The sequence below is a fragment of the Rattus norvegicus genome, chromosome 17 (assembly GCF_021556685.1).
Source record: "Rattus norvegicus strain SHRSP/BbbUtx chromosome 17, alternate assembly SHRSP_T2T, whole genome shotgun sequence".
Classification (NCBI taxonomy): domain Eukaryota; kingdom Metazoa; phylum Chordata; class Mammalia; order Rodentia; family Muridae; genus Rattus; species Rattus norvegicus.
In genome coordinates this window covers 19,065,244-19,081,817 of record NC_141550.1, presented here as the reverse complement: position 1 = coordinate 19,081,817, position 16,574 = coordinate 19,065,244, and the positions used below count along the sequence as shown (strand labels likewise).

The 16,574-nt window shown below is 48.7% G+C and overlaps 1 protein-coding gene across 17 annotated transcripts in view; it reads right to left on the bottom strand.

Moving 5' to 3' along the window:
* The window catches only part of Atxn1 (ataxin 1), a 410,902-nt gene that overhangs the window by 8,673 nt on the left and 385,655 nt on the right, over window positions 1–16,574 (bottom strand). For all 17 annotated transcript variants that reach the window (NM_012726.4, XM_087589782.1, XM_087589789.1 and 14 more), the window contains 1 exon segment: window positions 11,001–13,002. In NM_012726.4, the coding sequence (NP_036858.1) occupies window positions 11,001–12,839 (1,839 nt within the window). In that variant the 5' untranslated portion in view covers window positions 12,840–13,002.

Sequence of the window (16,574 nt, the reverse complement as noted above, 5' to 3'; positions counted from 1 at the left end):
CCTGGAGGATTCTATGTCTGCCTCCCCAGTGAGGGCGGAAATTGCAAGCGAGTGGCCTTTTTTTTTTTTTTTTTTTAACATGGGTCTGGGGCTCAAACTCAAGTCCTCCTGTTTGTATGGAAAGTACTTTACCAACCGAGCTATCTCTCTAGGTCCCTGTGAGTGTTTTATTTAACACAGACACACATGGGCCAGACAAGAAGAAAAAGCTGAGAGTTTGTTTACCAGCCTCTCAGCCTTAGAGCAATACTCTGGACCAGAGGGTGCTAACTGCAGCCACCCTCTATTTATCATATGCAGACCCTGGGCAGAAGCTAATGAGACAGTGTAAAGTCCTCCATCATTCAGAACATTTTACTAAATACCAGGTTGGGGGAGGAGCGTGAAAACCGTCCACTGGTCGCCAGCAACCACAAGGTGCCCACTTAAGGCCCTGCGGGTGACTCAAAAGCCCAGCCATAGTCATGCTAAATTCTGGTCAGATTCTGGTCAGACAAAAATGCTAGGTAGCTCTGTGAAGGAAAGTTTGCTATTGGATTCCTAGCCCCTGTGTGTGTGTGTGTGTGTGTGTGTGTGTGTGTGTGTGTGTGTGTGTGTGTGTGTGTGTGTGTTGGGGGTGAGTATAATGCTTAGGACTAATGAACTTCAAGAGTTCAGAGAATTTAAGGGGGGGCATCATCTATAAGGGCTGGGACCAGTAGGGAGGTATTTTTTGGGACCCTGAAGGACAGGCAGTATTGGAGGACTTTTGCAAGCAGACACTACGGTGACAGACATGGTCCAGCCACCAGGTTGTTGTGCGTGCTGAAGTCTCGTGCTCCACCACTGGGCTCATCCTACTATGTAGGCTTCTTGGATTACTGCACTTCCTTTCTTTGCTGGATCCATAGAGCATGGAAGGATGTTTTGGAAAGAAAGAAAATCACAGCCCATGTTATTTGGAGGGAAATCTCGTTGCTCTGGGCTATTTTAATTATATTAAGGCTGTTAAATATTTTCTCCGCTCTCTACAATGGATAGCAATTAATGTGAGGCTCGTTAAACTCATTAACATGCTGAGAAGAGGTATCTATGGAGTGCTTGGCCTTAAACAGGACATCCATGTCAACCCCTGCCAAGGCTCTGGGACCATCGCAGAAGAGGGAGGGCAGAGAGATTTTAAGAACTGGGAGGTGGGTGGAGTGCTGCAAAGGGCTGTCTTTGGGACATAGCCTGGCCATTGTACCCACACATTCACAGCTATGATCACCTGCACAAGGTACTAATTGGACTTAGCGAGTTACTGGGAAAAAGGAGACAGGGTGTTGGGTGTGCAAATGATTAACACGCATGGTTTACATGTCTGAGGTAATCAAGGAACAGGTAAAAGGTATTCTATTATGTTTTCTTCCTGAGTGCCTACTGTTTGTCAGTTGCTCCGACTCACAAAGGTAGTTTTGAGTGCTTATGGCATGTGTAACAAATAGTACCATTTCAGCTTTCTAAAGTATATGTAAAACCATCTTCCCAATATTAGTTATTAGCCAGTGGAATTAGGACTAAATCCCAGACCCCACAAACATTCCCTTTCTTCTATACTTCCTGAATTTTACCTACATGACATTACAATATGGTTAAGAGGTGACAACACTCCTGTGACAGACAGCAGTGTCAACTAAGCAACAGAGACCATGAAAAGGGACTTGCGTAAGACAGAGGTCCTCATCTTCTGGAGACCGGTGTCTTCTCAGGGTTTATAGGTTAGATGTTGGCTACCTATTATGTAAGTATGCACCCATTTAGATGTCTCAGAGAGAGACAGACAGACCTCCTGACAGTGGCTCCCTTGTTCCCTCCCCCATCCCCATCAGGGTCGTTCAGCTCCGGACCCTGAAAATTGCAATGTCTTCCCCCCACTTCTTTCTAATACCCACATCCAAATCCCAGATAAACTTGACTGGATTCTCTTCTAGAATGTCTAGATAGTTTCTCACGATGCTGAACACCTGAGTTTTGGCCAAGGCCAGCATGTCACTTGGAGAAAAATGTCAGCAGAACAAGCTTCACAGGACTCAGCTGCCAAGGGAACATTTGTGTGTGTGTGTGTGTGTGTGTGTGTGTGTGTGTGTGTGTGTTTAACTCTAAAGACACCTGCCTCCTGCACAGTCTGTGCACTTCCGACAGAGCCGTCCTGACATCCTGTTTCAGCCAGTGCCTCCATCCATCCCTAACTTCCTTCTTATAAACATTGTATCTTCCTCAGAAGCTTATCTTTTGATGTTCTATTTTTGTACTTTACCCCTACTGTTTCTCACATTGTCTGTAAACTTACACTGCTATTCCCAGAGTTTAGGATGCTTTCGGATACAAGAGATGCTCAGTAAAATTCTAAGAGATCATTTGACTTCTAAAGGGAAAACACTACAATGGTAGAGGTGACCAGCAGAGGGCACTATCTAAGACAATGGAGAAACCACTTTAATTATTATATATGTTTTTATATTAAATATTCAATGTAAATATAAATTAAATTAAATATAAATTAAATTTTATATTAAAATATATATTTAATTTTAAATCACCTCTATCACAGTGACCCTTCTTCCGGGGCCTATGTGTGCCCCATAGACAGCTTTCTGGCTGGCCCATAGCTATCTCCTTTAAGGTTCTTCTGCCGCTACTAAGGGGTCATAATTTCACAGGATCCTGTTTTAATTTTTCTTTTCCTCCCTCCCTTCTTTCTCCATCAGGGATATCAACATTTCCCAGGATGGTCTTGATTAAGCCTCTAAAGACAGCAAGTCTCTTGGAAGGAGCATCTGTCATTTCTAGGGGTCTATCGCCTGCCACCTGCCCCTCCCCCTCCCCTTTCCCTACTGCTCCACTCAGGACACACACAGCGACTTCCCTCCTACACACTCACTCCACTTAAGTCAATTCTTCCAGTTGTCCTGGATGGAGAGAGCCAGACATGGAGGCAGCGAGGCCTCAGTTCCCGGTTCCTAACGGTGCGTTTATACCACAGCTAAGGACTAGCTTCTGACACTGTACTTATTCTGCAATGTGAGAAACACCATCAAAGCCGGTGGCGAGTCAGTCAACAAGGACTGTATCTAAACACTGTGCACGCACAGAGAGTTCTGCCATTTGATTGCATATTTCAATCTTAGATTAGTACTGCATCCACACGTGAGTGCGCGCGCGCGCGCGCACACACACACACACACACACACACACACACACACACACACACGCACACATATGGACACTTCATCCAAAAGCAGGGCAGAAGGAAGAGAAGACGTCTGTTGTTTAAACGCGTTTCTTCTTCCTTCCTGAGACTTTCTCTTTGCTTTACCAAGCGTTCCTTGTTCCTCTCCCACCCCGAGTTTGCACCATCTCCTCCTGTAGCTCTTCCCTGAGCAGGAAGCCATCAGCTTCTCTGAAGCTGTTTTTAGTGCTCTGAGAAGGATCTGCGGGACTATGTTCCCAGCTCGAAGCAAAGCAGAGAGCGCCACAGTGAGGACGAAGGGGCCGGGAGAGAGCTACTGATTTCGGTGTTTAAACATTATTAATAAAACCTATCCAGCTCTTCAGTAAAGTGTGAAAGGATCTGGGAGCACTCTATTTAAAGCATCTAGTCACGTGACTTGGCCTTTTGTGAAAGCATTTCGGGGCTGCTCAGAAAACCCACATCCTTACACTGGGATGCCATCAAACACAAACCCTTAGTCACAGGTCAGTCACAGGTTCATGGCTCCCAGAACTCTCCAATGGGAAGACCCCATCAGGAGGCCCATGTTTGGCTATGATGGGCACCGTCCAATCAGTGACCACACAGCTACTGCTGGGACACTCTGCACTGGATGGCTGACATAGTTTCTATCCCCATGTGACTTAACATTATGGGTTAGAGTGGTGGCTTGATGACAGAGTGTTTGCTGAACATGCATGGAATCCTGGATTCAATCCCAAGTAAAGATACACATACACACACACACACACACACACACACACACACGCAAAATCAGTTGCGGTAGCCCATGCATACACTTCCGGTTATTGGGAGCTACAGTAAGAGGTTCACAGTCTAGGCCTCACAATAATACCATTATTTCAAGAAACAAAACAAGCCACCAAAGACAACGATAAAAGAAAAAGTCTCATCGTCTTGAAACAAAAAGAGTGACCAAAGCCTCATCGACACACGGAGGAAAACCTCAGATGCATGCTGTCAAGTGACCAATGGTATCCTCCCTGATCTCAACTACAGAACACTCTGGAAGGGGGCAAACCTAGAAACAGTGAAGATTACTAGATCTTCTTGCTCTGAGGTGGGACGTTGGGAGAGGGGTAACATGAGAAGCATAAAGGATTTTCAGAGTGGTAAAACTGTTCTGGCTGCTATGGTAAGGCTGGCTACAGGGCCACTTCATTTGTTATAAGACTCTCAAAAGGCACACGTCAGTAAACTCTAATCCAAACTGTGGGCTGCAGTCAATAACAGCCTATCGATACTGGCTCAGTTATAATGAATTTAATTCACGGTGTAAAGGTTTTTGATTGTTGTTTGTTTGGCGGGTTTCTCTGTGTAGTGTTGGCTATCCTAGAACTCACTCTGTAGACCAGACTGGCTCTGATTCAGAGATTCACCTGCCTCTGTCTCCCGAGTACTGGCATTAAAGGCGTGTGCCATCCCTGCCTGACTGGTTTTATATTTTAATTGGGGGCTGGAGAATTGGCTCTAAGGTTAAGAGTATGTACCATTGCTCTTCTAGAGGGCCTGAGATAGATTCCTAACACCTATGTCAGCCATAACTCTAGATCCAGGGACATCCAGGACCCCCTCTGGCTTCTGTGGACACTGTACCCATATACAAACTCACACTTAAGACATACACATACACGTAGTTTGAGTAATAAAATTTATGCATCGGTTTTTCAAGACAGTTTCTCTGTATAGTCCTGGCTGTCGCAGAACTCACTTTGTAGGTCAGGCTGAACTCGAACTCAGAGATCTACCTGCCTCGAATGCTGAGGTTTAAGACCTGTGCCACCAATAATTTCTAAAATTCATTTTTACATCATGCGTGTGTGTGTGTGTGTGTGTGTGTGTGTGTGTGTGCGCGCGCGCGCACGCGCGCACGCTTTGTGAAGTCAGAGGACAACTTGTGGGAGTTGTTTTTCTCCCTTTACCCATGTGAGTTCTTTGATAGAACGCACCTTGTCAGGCTTGGTGGCACGTGTCTTTATCTACTGAGTCATCACTGGTCCCCAGCATAAGATTTAACAGGAGAGAGAGAGAGAGAGAGAGACAGAGACAGAGACAGAGACAGAGACAGAGACAGAGAGAGGGGGTTGGAGAACTTCTATGTGCACACATAAATCAGAGAACAACCTTGGGTATTCCTCAGGTGCTGTTCATCATCTGTCTGTCTGTCTGTCTGTCTGTCTGTCTGTCTGTCTACTTTTGAGACAGGGTCTTTCACTGACCTGGATCTAGAGTAGGTCAGGCTGGTTGGCTAATAAGCCTTAGGGTTCTGGTTATGATATTAGCCTTCAGGAGTCCGACTGAAGGAGGGGAACTGCCAAGCGTTCAAGGTCAGGTTGGGTGACTCCTTAAGACAAAGTGAAGTAAAGCCGAGCCACAAAGGCCACGATCTAAAGCAACACGTCGATGGAATAAGACCATCAAGTAGGGGACACTTACGTCCCCAAAAGGTTGCAGAGCACCAGACTTCTTCTGTTTTGATGGCTATGATGCCCAGGTTCCTCTCAAACTTCCAGGTTCAAGTGATCCTCTTGCCTAGGTAGCTAGGACTACAGTCCTGGGCCACCTCATGGGTCAAAGGACACACACAAACAAGAACGGTTGACATCAGAACTGAGAGGAGGTAACTGGTCCATAGACCTAGCATGTGACCTTCGCTCAGGCCGCTGACCATTTGTGTTGTGATGAGTTTGGTTTTGTTTCTACCAGACTGAACATAGATACTGTTGAGCACGCTTCTCTTGGTAGCTAAGGGAGCGACTGTTCCGGCATATTTACTGCTTGCATGAGTACCTAGACTATTTTTAGGATGCAGCTAATCCATGAAAACATTGCCACCAGTGACTCACAGTCCACAGCAGTCAAACCGAGAAATAGTGGAGTGAAAGGAAAAGCCATCAATCCGCACACAGTCACGCAGCGAGCACAGCATCCCAGCCCACCACAGGACCATGTGCACCTCCCCACACCGGGAGAAGGACACAACGGTGAATATTAAGGGGCCGCCAAGGCAGCAAGGGAAGCAAGTCACCTCAGGAGGACCTGGGAAGTGACAGACAGCCCTAATAACACAGAGCTCAGCGCAGGGGCGAGCAGCAGCCAGAGGGAAGCCGTGGGCCAGAGCGCTTTACAAATGGCACACTTGGCAAAGGCACTGCTGAGAGCATCCCCAGTGCTCTTCGGAAAGGCTGATGAGGAGCACAGGACAGAGATGGGCAGGCTGCTCCCACTGAGACACTGAAGGACAGAAGCCAAAGGCAGCCAGTGGTGTGCTCTTGGACAGGAGCTCTCCGGGCAGTGAGACGGCTGCTGAATTCTCACAGACCCTTGGTTTGTACACGGGTACTCATGCTGCTCTGAAGGGGGTGGACTTCCGGTCCTCACTCATGTCTGACTGGGTACCCAGACACATGTAAGCTAGCGCAACCATTTACACTGCCTAGTAGACATGGGAACAGTGGCCTTCCTCAGCACAGGGGCAGACAGTAAGTAAGGAGTCAGGCAGGCTCAGGGTGGCTTGCTGGGTTCACTGAGAATGCCATCTTTCTGACTAGTGTGGAGATTTCTTTCTGAAGATTATTTTTGGAGGATGCAAAGGTGGGTTTTCTCTTCAGAAGCAAACCTCTCCCTTCTCAGGGTCAAAGCTCCTTTCAGAATAGTGGACACTGCGCCAGGTGCAGAATCAGACTGGGAGAGTTTGGGTTTGAAATATCTACGAATGCATTTTCCCAGCTCACGATGTGCTTCCTACTTAGCCATGCCACGATACTAATGCACTAATTCCTTTTTCTTTCCCTTTCCTTTCTTTACTCTGGGTCCCATAGCTGCTACATACCTGAGGTTTATGGCTTAACACTTGGGGAACAGGAAGTGGATTATATTTGGGAACAAACCCAAAGAAAGAAATCTGATGCCCTGTGGGGCTCCCAGGCTGAACCAAGGCACAGCAGGAGCAGGAGCAGAGGCAGGAGGAACAGGAGCAGGAGCAGGAGCAGGAGCAGGGGCAGGAGCAGGAGGAGGAGCAGGAGGAGGAGCAGGAGCAGGAGCAAGAGCAGGAGGAGGAGCAAGAGCAGGAGGAGGAGCAGGAGCAGGAGGAGGAGCAGGAGGAGGAGGAGCAGGAGGAGGAGCAGGAGCAGGAGGAGGAGGAGCAGGAGCAGGAGGAGGAGCAGGAGCAGGAGCAGGAGGAGGAGGAGCAGGAGCAGGAGGAGGAGGAGGAGGAGCAGGAAGAGGAACAGGAGCAGGAGGAGGAGGAGGAGCAGGAGCAGAAGCAGGAGGAGGAGGAGGAGGAGCACTGTCCCTGACTTTGTGGAATGTGCGACTTGTCCACCTAGAGAGGAAAGAGGCTTGCTCTCCTAAGTAAACACAGCGATAGGGACAGATGCTTATAGCCTCCCCCATAGCACTGTTCTACAAGGGTGTAACAGTAGTACACTGTGTAGCAAAGCTGCAGAGAAGGTGGGTGACAAACGCAGAAAAACATTTTCTTACTGTGCTATTACTACGTCATCATGAATGCCAGACAGGCAACATTGGAGGCATCTTTCCACAAGAGAAGTTAGGATTCAGCTCCTTAAAAAATAGTGGCCGAGGGTGTGGGGACATGGCTTCGTGGATAAGGGTATTTGCCTTGCAAACAAGAGGACCTGAGTTTGAATCCCCAACACCCATGCAAAAATCCAGGGTGGCTATGCACGTTTCTAACTCCAGCATTGGAGAATAGACATTTCCAGGGCGTGCTGGCCAGCCAGGCTAGACTAAAGGAAAGGGTCCCCATCTGAAGGTAGTAAGGAAGGGAGGTAGAGAGATAGAGAGGTAGACCACCAACAACCTTCTTTGGCTTCTTCATGGAGTCTACGGGCTTTTGCACCTACACTCTTATACATAGAATTCTCCCCTACCTCTTTCTCCCCCCCAACACACACAAACACACACACACACACACACACACACACATGCGTACACACACTCACAGTCACCAACACATGCGTACACACACTCACAGTCACCAACACAGACCCCTACTTCTTTTCCTACAATATCCATGTCTGATTGGCTGGATGTCACTAGGAGCTCCCCTGAATAAAATTTTAACTTTTGATTATGGAAGCAAATAAAAACCAACCAACTTTGTCCTGTAAGAGAGGAAATCAAAAGCTTAAAACAAAAACAAGCAAACAGATAAGGAAGGTGAAGGGGAGAAAGCTTTAGTAGTACTGTCTGGAGATGAATAAGAAACACGCACACATACATACACACACACATGCACACACACACATACACACAATGCACACATACACACATGCACACACACATACACACACATGAACACGTGCAATGCACACACACATATGCACACATACACACACATGCACGCATGCTCACACACACACCCACAGGTACACTCACACATGCACACAAACTCTATAGACAGACAGACACACATACACACCATAGACACATACATACACACATTTATCTCATAGACAGATGCACATGTACACCATAGACATATATACATATGTATACTCCATAGACAGGCAGACATACACATGCATACACCATAGACACATACATATACACACACCACATAGCTACACACACATACACCATAGACACACATATATACACACCACAGAGCTACACACACAGACAACATACATACACACAGATATAGACACATAGACAGACAGACAGACAGACTCACACAAAATTGAAAAATCCAAAACAACAATGAAAAACAAAACAAAACTCTACAAGCCCAGAAGACTGTCTTTACACAGCATCCTTAGGTCAGCCTGCTTTAGAGGAGGGAGAGCATCAGCTGGGGCAGGGGCATGGTGGCATTGGGAAAGCCACTTGCCCCACACAAATGCTTAGCTGGGCTTCTAGCTCTCCTTACCATTCCTCAGTGTTCTCTGGCAAGGACCTTGAAGGTTGTCTGAAACAAACCAACCTTGCAGATCTCTGCTCCTGCAGGATTGATGCAGGGTCACAAAGCTATTTCTGTCTGAGAGAAACCGTCTTTCTTCTATCAGTTCCCTAACTGATTTTGTGATTTTGCTCTGGAAGTCCAACAATATGCTTATTTTTATATTTCCCTGTGGATGCTGCTGTGAACTGCATCTAACCAGTTGCACAGACCTGGACATCTGCTCAGGCTAAGGAGATACCGGAGAGGGAAGGCAGCCATTGTGAGATCAATTAAGTGTGCGGTCGTTCTCTTTCCCTTACCAGGCTCCCACTCTCCCCCTTTCTCTCCTTCTGGCTCTGTGATTCCAAGCACTGCCTGTAGAGCACTTCAGCTATGATGATGTCAGCCCATCTCTGATAGGCTTCCAAACTAAAGCCACAAATCACTGGTTAGGTCTGAGCCTTGTACTTTTATTTCAGTGGCCCCAAACCCAAGAAGTCCCATTAGCAGACCACAGGCCTCTGGTCTAACTTTTCACTTTTCATCACAGGAGAGACACAGATGGTCTGTCTGTTCATCATGATGGTGGGACCCCCGCTGTCAGGCAATGATGTGTGTTTGGGGGGGGGGGTGGAGGTGGGGAGCAGGGTCTGACCTCTCAGGGAAGCCAGATCCTTCACGGTTAGCATATTCATTTTGAGGAGTTCTGAGCAGGGGCAAACACAGAGAAATTGCTGGGTTTTAATTCCCAGCACTGAAACAAATAAAAAAATCAACACTTTTCCTGATTGCCTCTGGTCAGAATCTCAGTTCTAAGAACTAAAACTGAGGAAGAACACATCCTGGTCTGTTTTCCATGGTTCACCTAGGGCACGAGAGTCCACTGCACTGACATCATTTTATGTGACAAGTAAGCAATAGCCTTACATGCTCTAAATAAAAATGTCACCACCTTTTCCTCGGAATCAGAACTTTCCAGAAGGTTTTCTTGGTCTTACCAAATTCTAAGCAACTGTGGCATTTATCCATAAAGAACATTCTAGGTTAAAAGGCTTCAGGGAAGCAGGGCCTGTGACCTCCACCAAGATCCACATCTGGTCTTTTGGGAGATGTGCCCACGGTGGGGGGGGGGGGGGGCTGGCTGATTCTCTGCAATGTGGTCAGTAAAACTGGTGTTCCACATAAATGGGCCCTGGAGTAAATGCTGGACGATGACTTAAGATTCCGGCCAGGAGGCTGAGATGTGGCTCAATTAGTAGAGTCCTTCCCTAGCAGGCATAAGGTCCTGGGCTTGATTCTCACTATGGAATAAACTGGGCACGGTGGTACATGCCTGTTATCCCACAACTCTGGAGACAGAGGCAGGAGGACGAGAGGTTCACCGACATCAGTGGATACTATGAAGCTGAGGACATACTGGGTGTCTGTGTTTTCCTACTTTGTGATTTTTTTGGCACTTAGTCTAGGTCATGTGGTATTAAACTACCCCTACCCCCTCCTCATATGACCCCAAATTTATAAGAACAAGAGCCCCACCCCTGACACATCTTCAGGACCTGCCATATTATCTGTGGTGGCTCTTAGGGGAGCTCTTCAGCACTGAAGGCGTTCTCTCTCTCATTCTCATTCATATTCATTCATTCATTCTCTCTCTCTCTCTCTCTCTCTCTCTCTCTCTCTCTCTCTCTCTCTCTCTCTCTCTCTCTCTCTCACCTTCCACATCAATTCCAGATCCCCAGGTGACAATGGGAACCCTACCTGCCGAAAGCAATCACCTTCTCAGGAGATGATAGAATGGGGGTAGGGGCCCCCTACCTGTATGACCCTGGTGAGGGTTACCTGGGCTCGGTGTTCACCAACAGCAAATTGTATCACGGCCACACCGGGGCTGTGGCTGTCCTCGATCCTCTCCACAGTACTGGAGTCGATCTTGAGGTCATTGCTAATCTCTGCACTCTGGATGAAATCCTCTGTCTTCAGATCCTCTACCTTCTTCAGCTCCCCGTTGGCCAGCTGGATGATGGAGCCTTTCATGAAATATGGCGGCAGCGTGGGTGATGCCGCGGCAGGGGATGCCACGGACTGTACCACCGGCAGGTGGATCTGGGCCTGCACCATGGCTGGGTAGGCTGCCTGGGTGACCAGAGCCTCTGGGTTGAAGTTCTCGCTCTTGGGCAGGGCGGTGGTGACAAACGTGTGAGGTACTGCAGCAAACTGGGGCGATGACGTCACTATGGCCGAGGCTGCCCCAGGTGTGTCCATGTCAGGGCTGCCCACTGGGATGAGCAGGGGCTGGGTACCTGGGATCACCAGGTGCTGGGGCAGACCACCAGCATAGGTGATTGCTTGCTGCTGGCTACTCAGATAGCCGATGACAGGAGGTTGAGCGCCAGCATAGAAGGCCGTGGCTGGTAGGCCCACCGGGAGAGGCTCTGATGCGCTGTGTGTGGTCTGAATGACCGTGTGCGGGGACAGCGCGTAGGACCTGTGGCCGGGCTTCCCTAGGTGCAAACCGCTCTTGTCATTGAGGGTGGATGGGGAGGCCTCTCGATGTGTGGCCTGCTGTGTCTCCAGGTCGGCTGAGGGTGTGCTGCTGTTGGGCAGGACCATCACAGATCCACGGACCCCGGAGGTATCACGACTGCTGTAGTCTGCTGGGCTCGGGTGGACCACCACATGCCTGGACTCATAGGGGTGAGGCACTGACTTGCTGCTCGTCTTCCCCAGGCTCAGCTCCACAGAAGATGACGCCCCATACCTCCGGCTTTTCTCCATCTCCCCATTGAGGACCTCCTTGGCCTGCATAGCCTGCTGCAACCTGCTGCTTTCTGCTTTTTTGGTGGACTCTCGAGGAACAAAGTGGCCTCCGGCGTCACTGTATTGCACGACCACCTGGGATGAAGGCCCCAGGGTGAGCGTGTGCGGGATCATCGTCTGATGGGGATGGAGGTGGACCGGGATGGGTGGAGATGTTGCCCGCCCGGAGCTCTGCGGAGAGCTGGAAATGTGAATGTACTGGTTCTGCTGGGTAGGTGGAGGGGACCCCGGGTTGACTAATCCCGCAGCCCTGCCGAGGTGCTGCTGCGGAGGGGGCTCAACCTTGTGTCCTGGTGCCTGGCTCAGACTGCCCATGTTGGCCAGCAGGGTGGAATATGCCTCCAGCTGGGAGCGCTGTGATGGAGTGGTGGCCCCTGCAGCCGAGGCCACCGCACTGGTGACTGGGTTGCCTGGTGGGGAGATCAGCTGGGAAGGGATAAAGCCCGCGTAAGGCCCACTATACTGGGAGGACCCAATGAACTGGAAGGTATGTGATAGGTGGGCGTACTGCACAGGAGACACCGGCGTCCCTGACTGAGGAGGAGGGTACACGGTGGGCAGCGTGTTGGCTGTGGGGACCGACCTGGGGGCACTGGGTGGGGAGTAATCCAGCCCTGCGGACAGTGCTTTATGTAAACCCATTCCTTGTAAACCATGTTCCCCGGAAGTCCCTGCTGGCCCGTGCCGCCCACCCCCGTGGCCGCGGCTGCCAGGGGTGCTGGGGAGCCATGCCACACCCTCCACGCAGTGGTTGTCGCTGGGCAGAGCAGTGGCCTTCTCCTCGGAGGGCCGACTGGTGGCGGGGATCTCACGTTTCTTGGGAGGCAGGCATTCATTGCTCCGCTCTTGGTTAGATTTCATTTTTCGCCGTCCCCCCTCCACGGTGGCTGTTTCACTGTCTGGCTGGCTCTGGTTTTAGTCTGATAAACAGAGAGTCACATTGGATTTCTGTAGGGGATCCAGGCCCTTCATGAGGAATCATCTCCCCGTGGGTTCTCTAGGCTGGCAGTAGCAGCTCCGGATTCTGAGAAGGAGAAGAGAGCAGGAGTCGGGGGATAGGGACAGGAGAGAGAGAAGAGAGGGGGAAAAAAAAATCAAAACATCAGCTCTGGGGGAGAAACCTCACCAACCAATCAACCCACCCACCAACAAAAACACTATTACCAACAAGATTAAGAGGAGACCCTCTTAGTTGGAATTGCAAAAGCAGATTATGGCCCAAGTCTAAAGAGCCAGTAAGAATCAAGAGAGTGACGAAGTTTAAGGGTGTCCTTTTCTTAAACATTTGCTTATTTGATTTATTTGTTTGTGTGCGTGCCTAGGAGAGTTTATGCACACCATGTATATGTGCCAGTGCCTATAGAGATCACAAGAGGGCGCTGTGTCTCCTGATACTGGAGTTGCAGGCAGTTGTGACTCACAGTGCAGGTGCTGGGACCCTGACTTGGGTCCCCTACAGGAGCCGTAAGCAGCTGTCTTGACCACCAGCCATCTCTCCTGCCCAGATGTGCTTTCTTAATAAACTATAGAGTAGGCAGCCCAGCCAAACATTTCTCCGCCCCTTCCGTCCTCCTCCAGCCTTTCTTCTTTTCCTAGAGGGTGGGTGATCACTTTTTCTTTTCTTACACCATCTCCTGTTGCTCAGGCTATCTTTGGGTAGATGATGCATTTCTGTAAATCGTTTTCACAGAAAGGTTGCTACCTAATTCCCCATCACGACTTTATCTTCGTCCAGGGAGGTCCCAAGAGCTGGGCTTTGTGAAGGAGCACGTTTGGAATGGAGATGCCCAGTGAGTCTTTGGGTTTTTTCTTCAGCTTCAACGACAGAACCAATACTCTTAAGATTTCACCTGGCTACAGGGCTACACTTCATCTACGGTAGTGCCCCCTATTCTAACGGTGCCTCCCACAATGTACCCATGTACCCCAACTCAGCAGCCGTATCGGAAAACAATTCTTCTCACTATAAAGTCTCCAGGGAGTTCCAAGTACAGTCATTTATAAGGAAACACTGAGACATCTTTGAGACAGTTACAAAAACTACTCTGTTTTTTTTTTTTTTTTTTTTTAATAAACCAAACACAGTACGTAAGATGAGCCCTGACATGTTGGCTCATGTGAGCCTAGCACTCTGAAGGCTGGGGCAGGAGAATGACCACCAACTTGAGGCTTCCTTGTGCTACGATATGAAACGCTGTCTATAAAAACGGTGCATAAACAAGCACATGCATGAGTGAGGGAAGTAGAGCCAAGGCTTTGAAAGTTTCCTTAATAAAAGTTAGGTGCTTGCTTTACCCATGAGCCTTCTCTTCCTTGTTCGTCTCTGAATAGTCTCTCCCCACCATCTCCTCCCCTTCTCTCTGGCAGGGGCCTGTTCATTATGAGCAGGAGAGGAGATATTTGCCAGACAAACCGCAACCACGTGTCCAAGCCCAGCCACGTAGTGATGCCAGGAACTCTTATGGAGCGATCCCCGTCTTGGTCTCACGGAGTCACGGAATTCTGAGTCACCACCCCTGTGTGAACAATGTCTACCTGGCATGGGGCAGGCTGCCAAGGTGAGCAGTGTGTAGCATGCTAGCAGCAGGAGACGGGAGTGTTGCCCATGGGGAGAAGCTGCAGAGGGAAGCAATATCCAAGACTCTGATTTGAGGAGCTGCATTTCTGGGCTTGGAACCTGAATACATTTCCTCCTCAGATTCTTTTCCCTAAGATGTGACTTGTAAACAGACTCCCAAAGTAGGATATGGTCATGAGTGTCTGTAATCTCAGCCCAGGAGGAGTTGGGGCAGGAAAATTAGGACTCTGTAGACCAGCCTGGGCTTTATAGTAAGTTCCAGACCAGCTTGAGCTACAAAGAAATGCTCTGTCTAAAAGGGGGAGAAGAAGTAAGCAAGCAGGCAAACAAAGACGCAAACAAACACGAAGCCAAATCAAAAGGGAAACTTTAAGCCCTTACCAAGCAGAACCGAGCGCATCCTGTGAGCTCTCAGTCTTTAACAGTTCAAGCTGTGCCCATGGTGAGTCGAGAGCAAGATCCACAGTGCTGCATAACCCTTTGCTCAGCTCCTCATCCTTGTATCACAGAACTCCAAACTGGTCTCATCCAGTTTACAGTGTGTGTGTGTGTGTGTGTGTGTGTGTGTGTGTGTGTGTAGGGGGGGGTGTCTCATCACTATTGCCTAAGACAGGCCAGCTGGCCTGCGAGCTTCCAAGGTTTCTCTTTTATCCAGGTTCCATCCTGTTATAAGAGTTCTAGAGTCACAGATACATGGTATACTGTTCAGTCTTTGCATAGGAGGTGCAAACTCACGTCCTCGCCATTGTGTGGTAAGTGCTTTGCCCAAGGAGCCACCTCTCCAAATCCCACTTTCCACCTGGGGCAGGGTGAGGATGGTTTAATAACTTTTGCTTGTTTTGTTTCAACATCATGAAGAAATACTAGAGCGAGGTGATGAATGACACAAGAAGCTGTCCCCCCCCTCCTGAGTTTGATGGAGCAGACAGAACCTGAGAGTGCAAATGGGTACGGGAAAGTGGAGGTGTAGCACTGAGCTACTTTAATAAGAAAGGACCCCTCACACCGACAGGGCAGCCATTAAACATAGGGGACCAAAGGAAGTCAAAAGACTTAAGTTACTCGTGCTGACGAAATTAAAAATAGCATGAAGATGTAGAAAAAACGGAAAGTGAGCAAGGAATTGTGTTCTAAACAACTTTATTCTCTAGGACTCCTTCCTATGAGGAGGACACAGCATCATTTATACCCAGTGTTTACAAATCCATTGTAAGGACAGACTAAAATCAAACCCCCAAAGTATCAAAAGCATTGTTTCCTTGTGCTGTCTGAAAAAAATATTAATGCCCATCTTTTGTCTCTAGACTTTGAGGGTCACTCTTAAGAAAGAAGACCATTAAGCTTTAAAAAGTCTTATTTTACTTTATTTGTTTGAGGGTTTTGCCCACATGTATGTGGATTACCTATGTGCCTGTTGCCCACAGAAGTCCTAAGAGTTCCCTAGGAAGTGGAGTTGTTAGGACTTGAACCTGGATCCTTTACAAAGAACAAACTAGTACTCTTAACCACTGATCTATCTTTTTAGTTCAGCTTCCACTCTCTCCTACCAGCTGGCAAGGGGACATGATCACTCAACCACAGCAGAGGTCTACTCAGAGAACCGTTCCGCGCGCCCCCTGCTGGCGGCACAGGTGCACCGCCCCATAAAAACCGCCACAGGATTCCATTAGGGAAGTTCGCGGAAGAGTGATATGTCAGAATAGGAAATGAGAACATTTGCATACAGTAGTAGTCCCAGCCGGAGTGGGAATAGGTTAATTAGCTCAAGGCAGCTCGGGGGAAGAAAACGCAGGGGGCATGAAAAGTCCTTTCAAAGCCAAGTAAAATGTCAAACACATTCAGTCTTTAGCAACAGGCAAACAGAAAACTGCCTGAGCGCAGGACTGCAGTATGCAAAACCATCAAGCTCCCATGAAGGCCCAAACGGTTCTCAGAGGCACAAGGATTTATTTGTACGACTTAGCTAATAGAGACTGGCTGGCTTTTCAGCCCTGAACACTAGCTTGGCTGCTAATGAG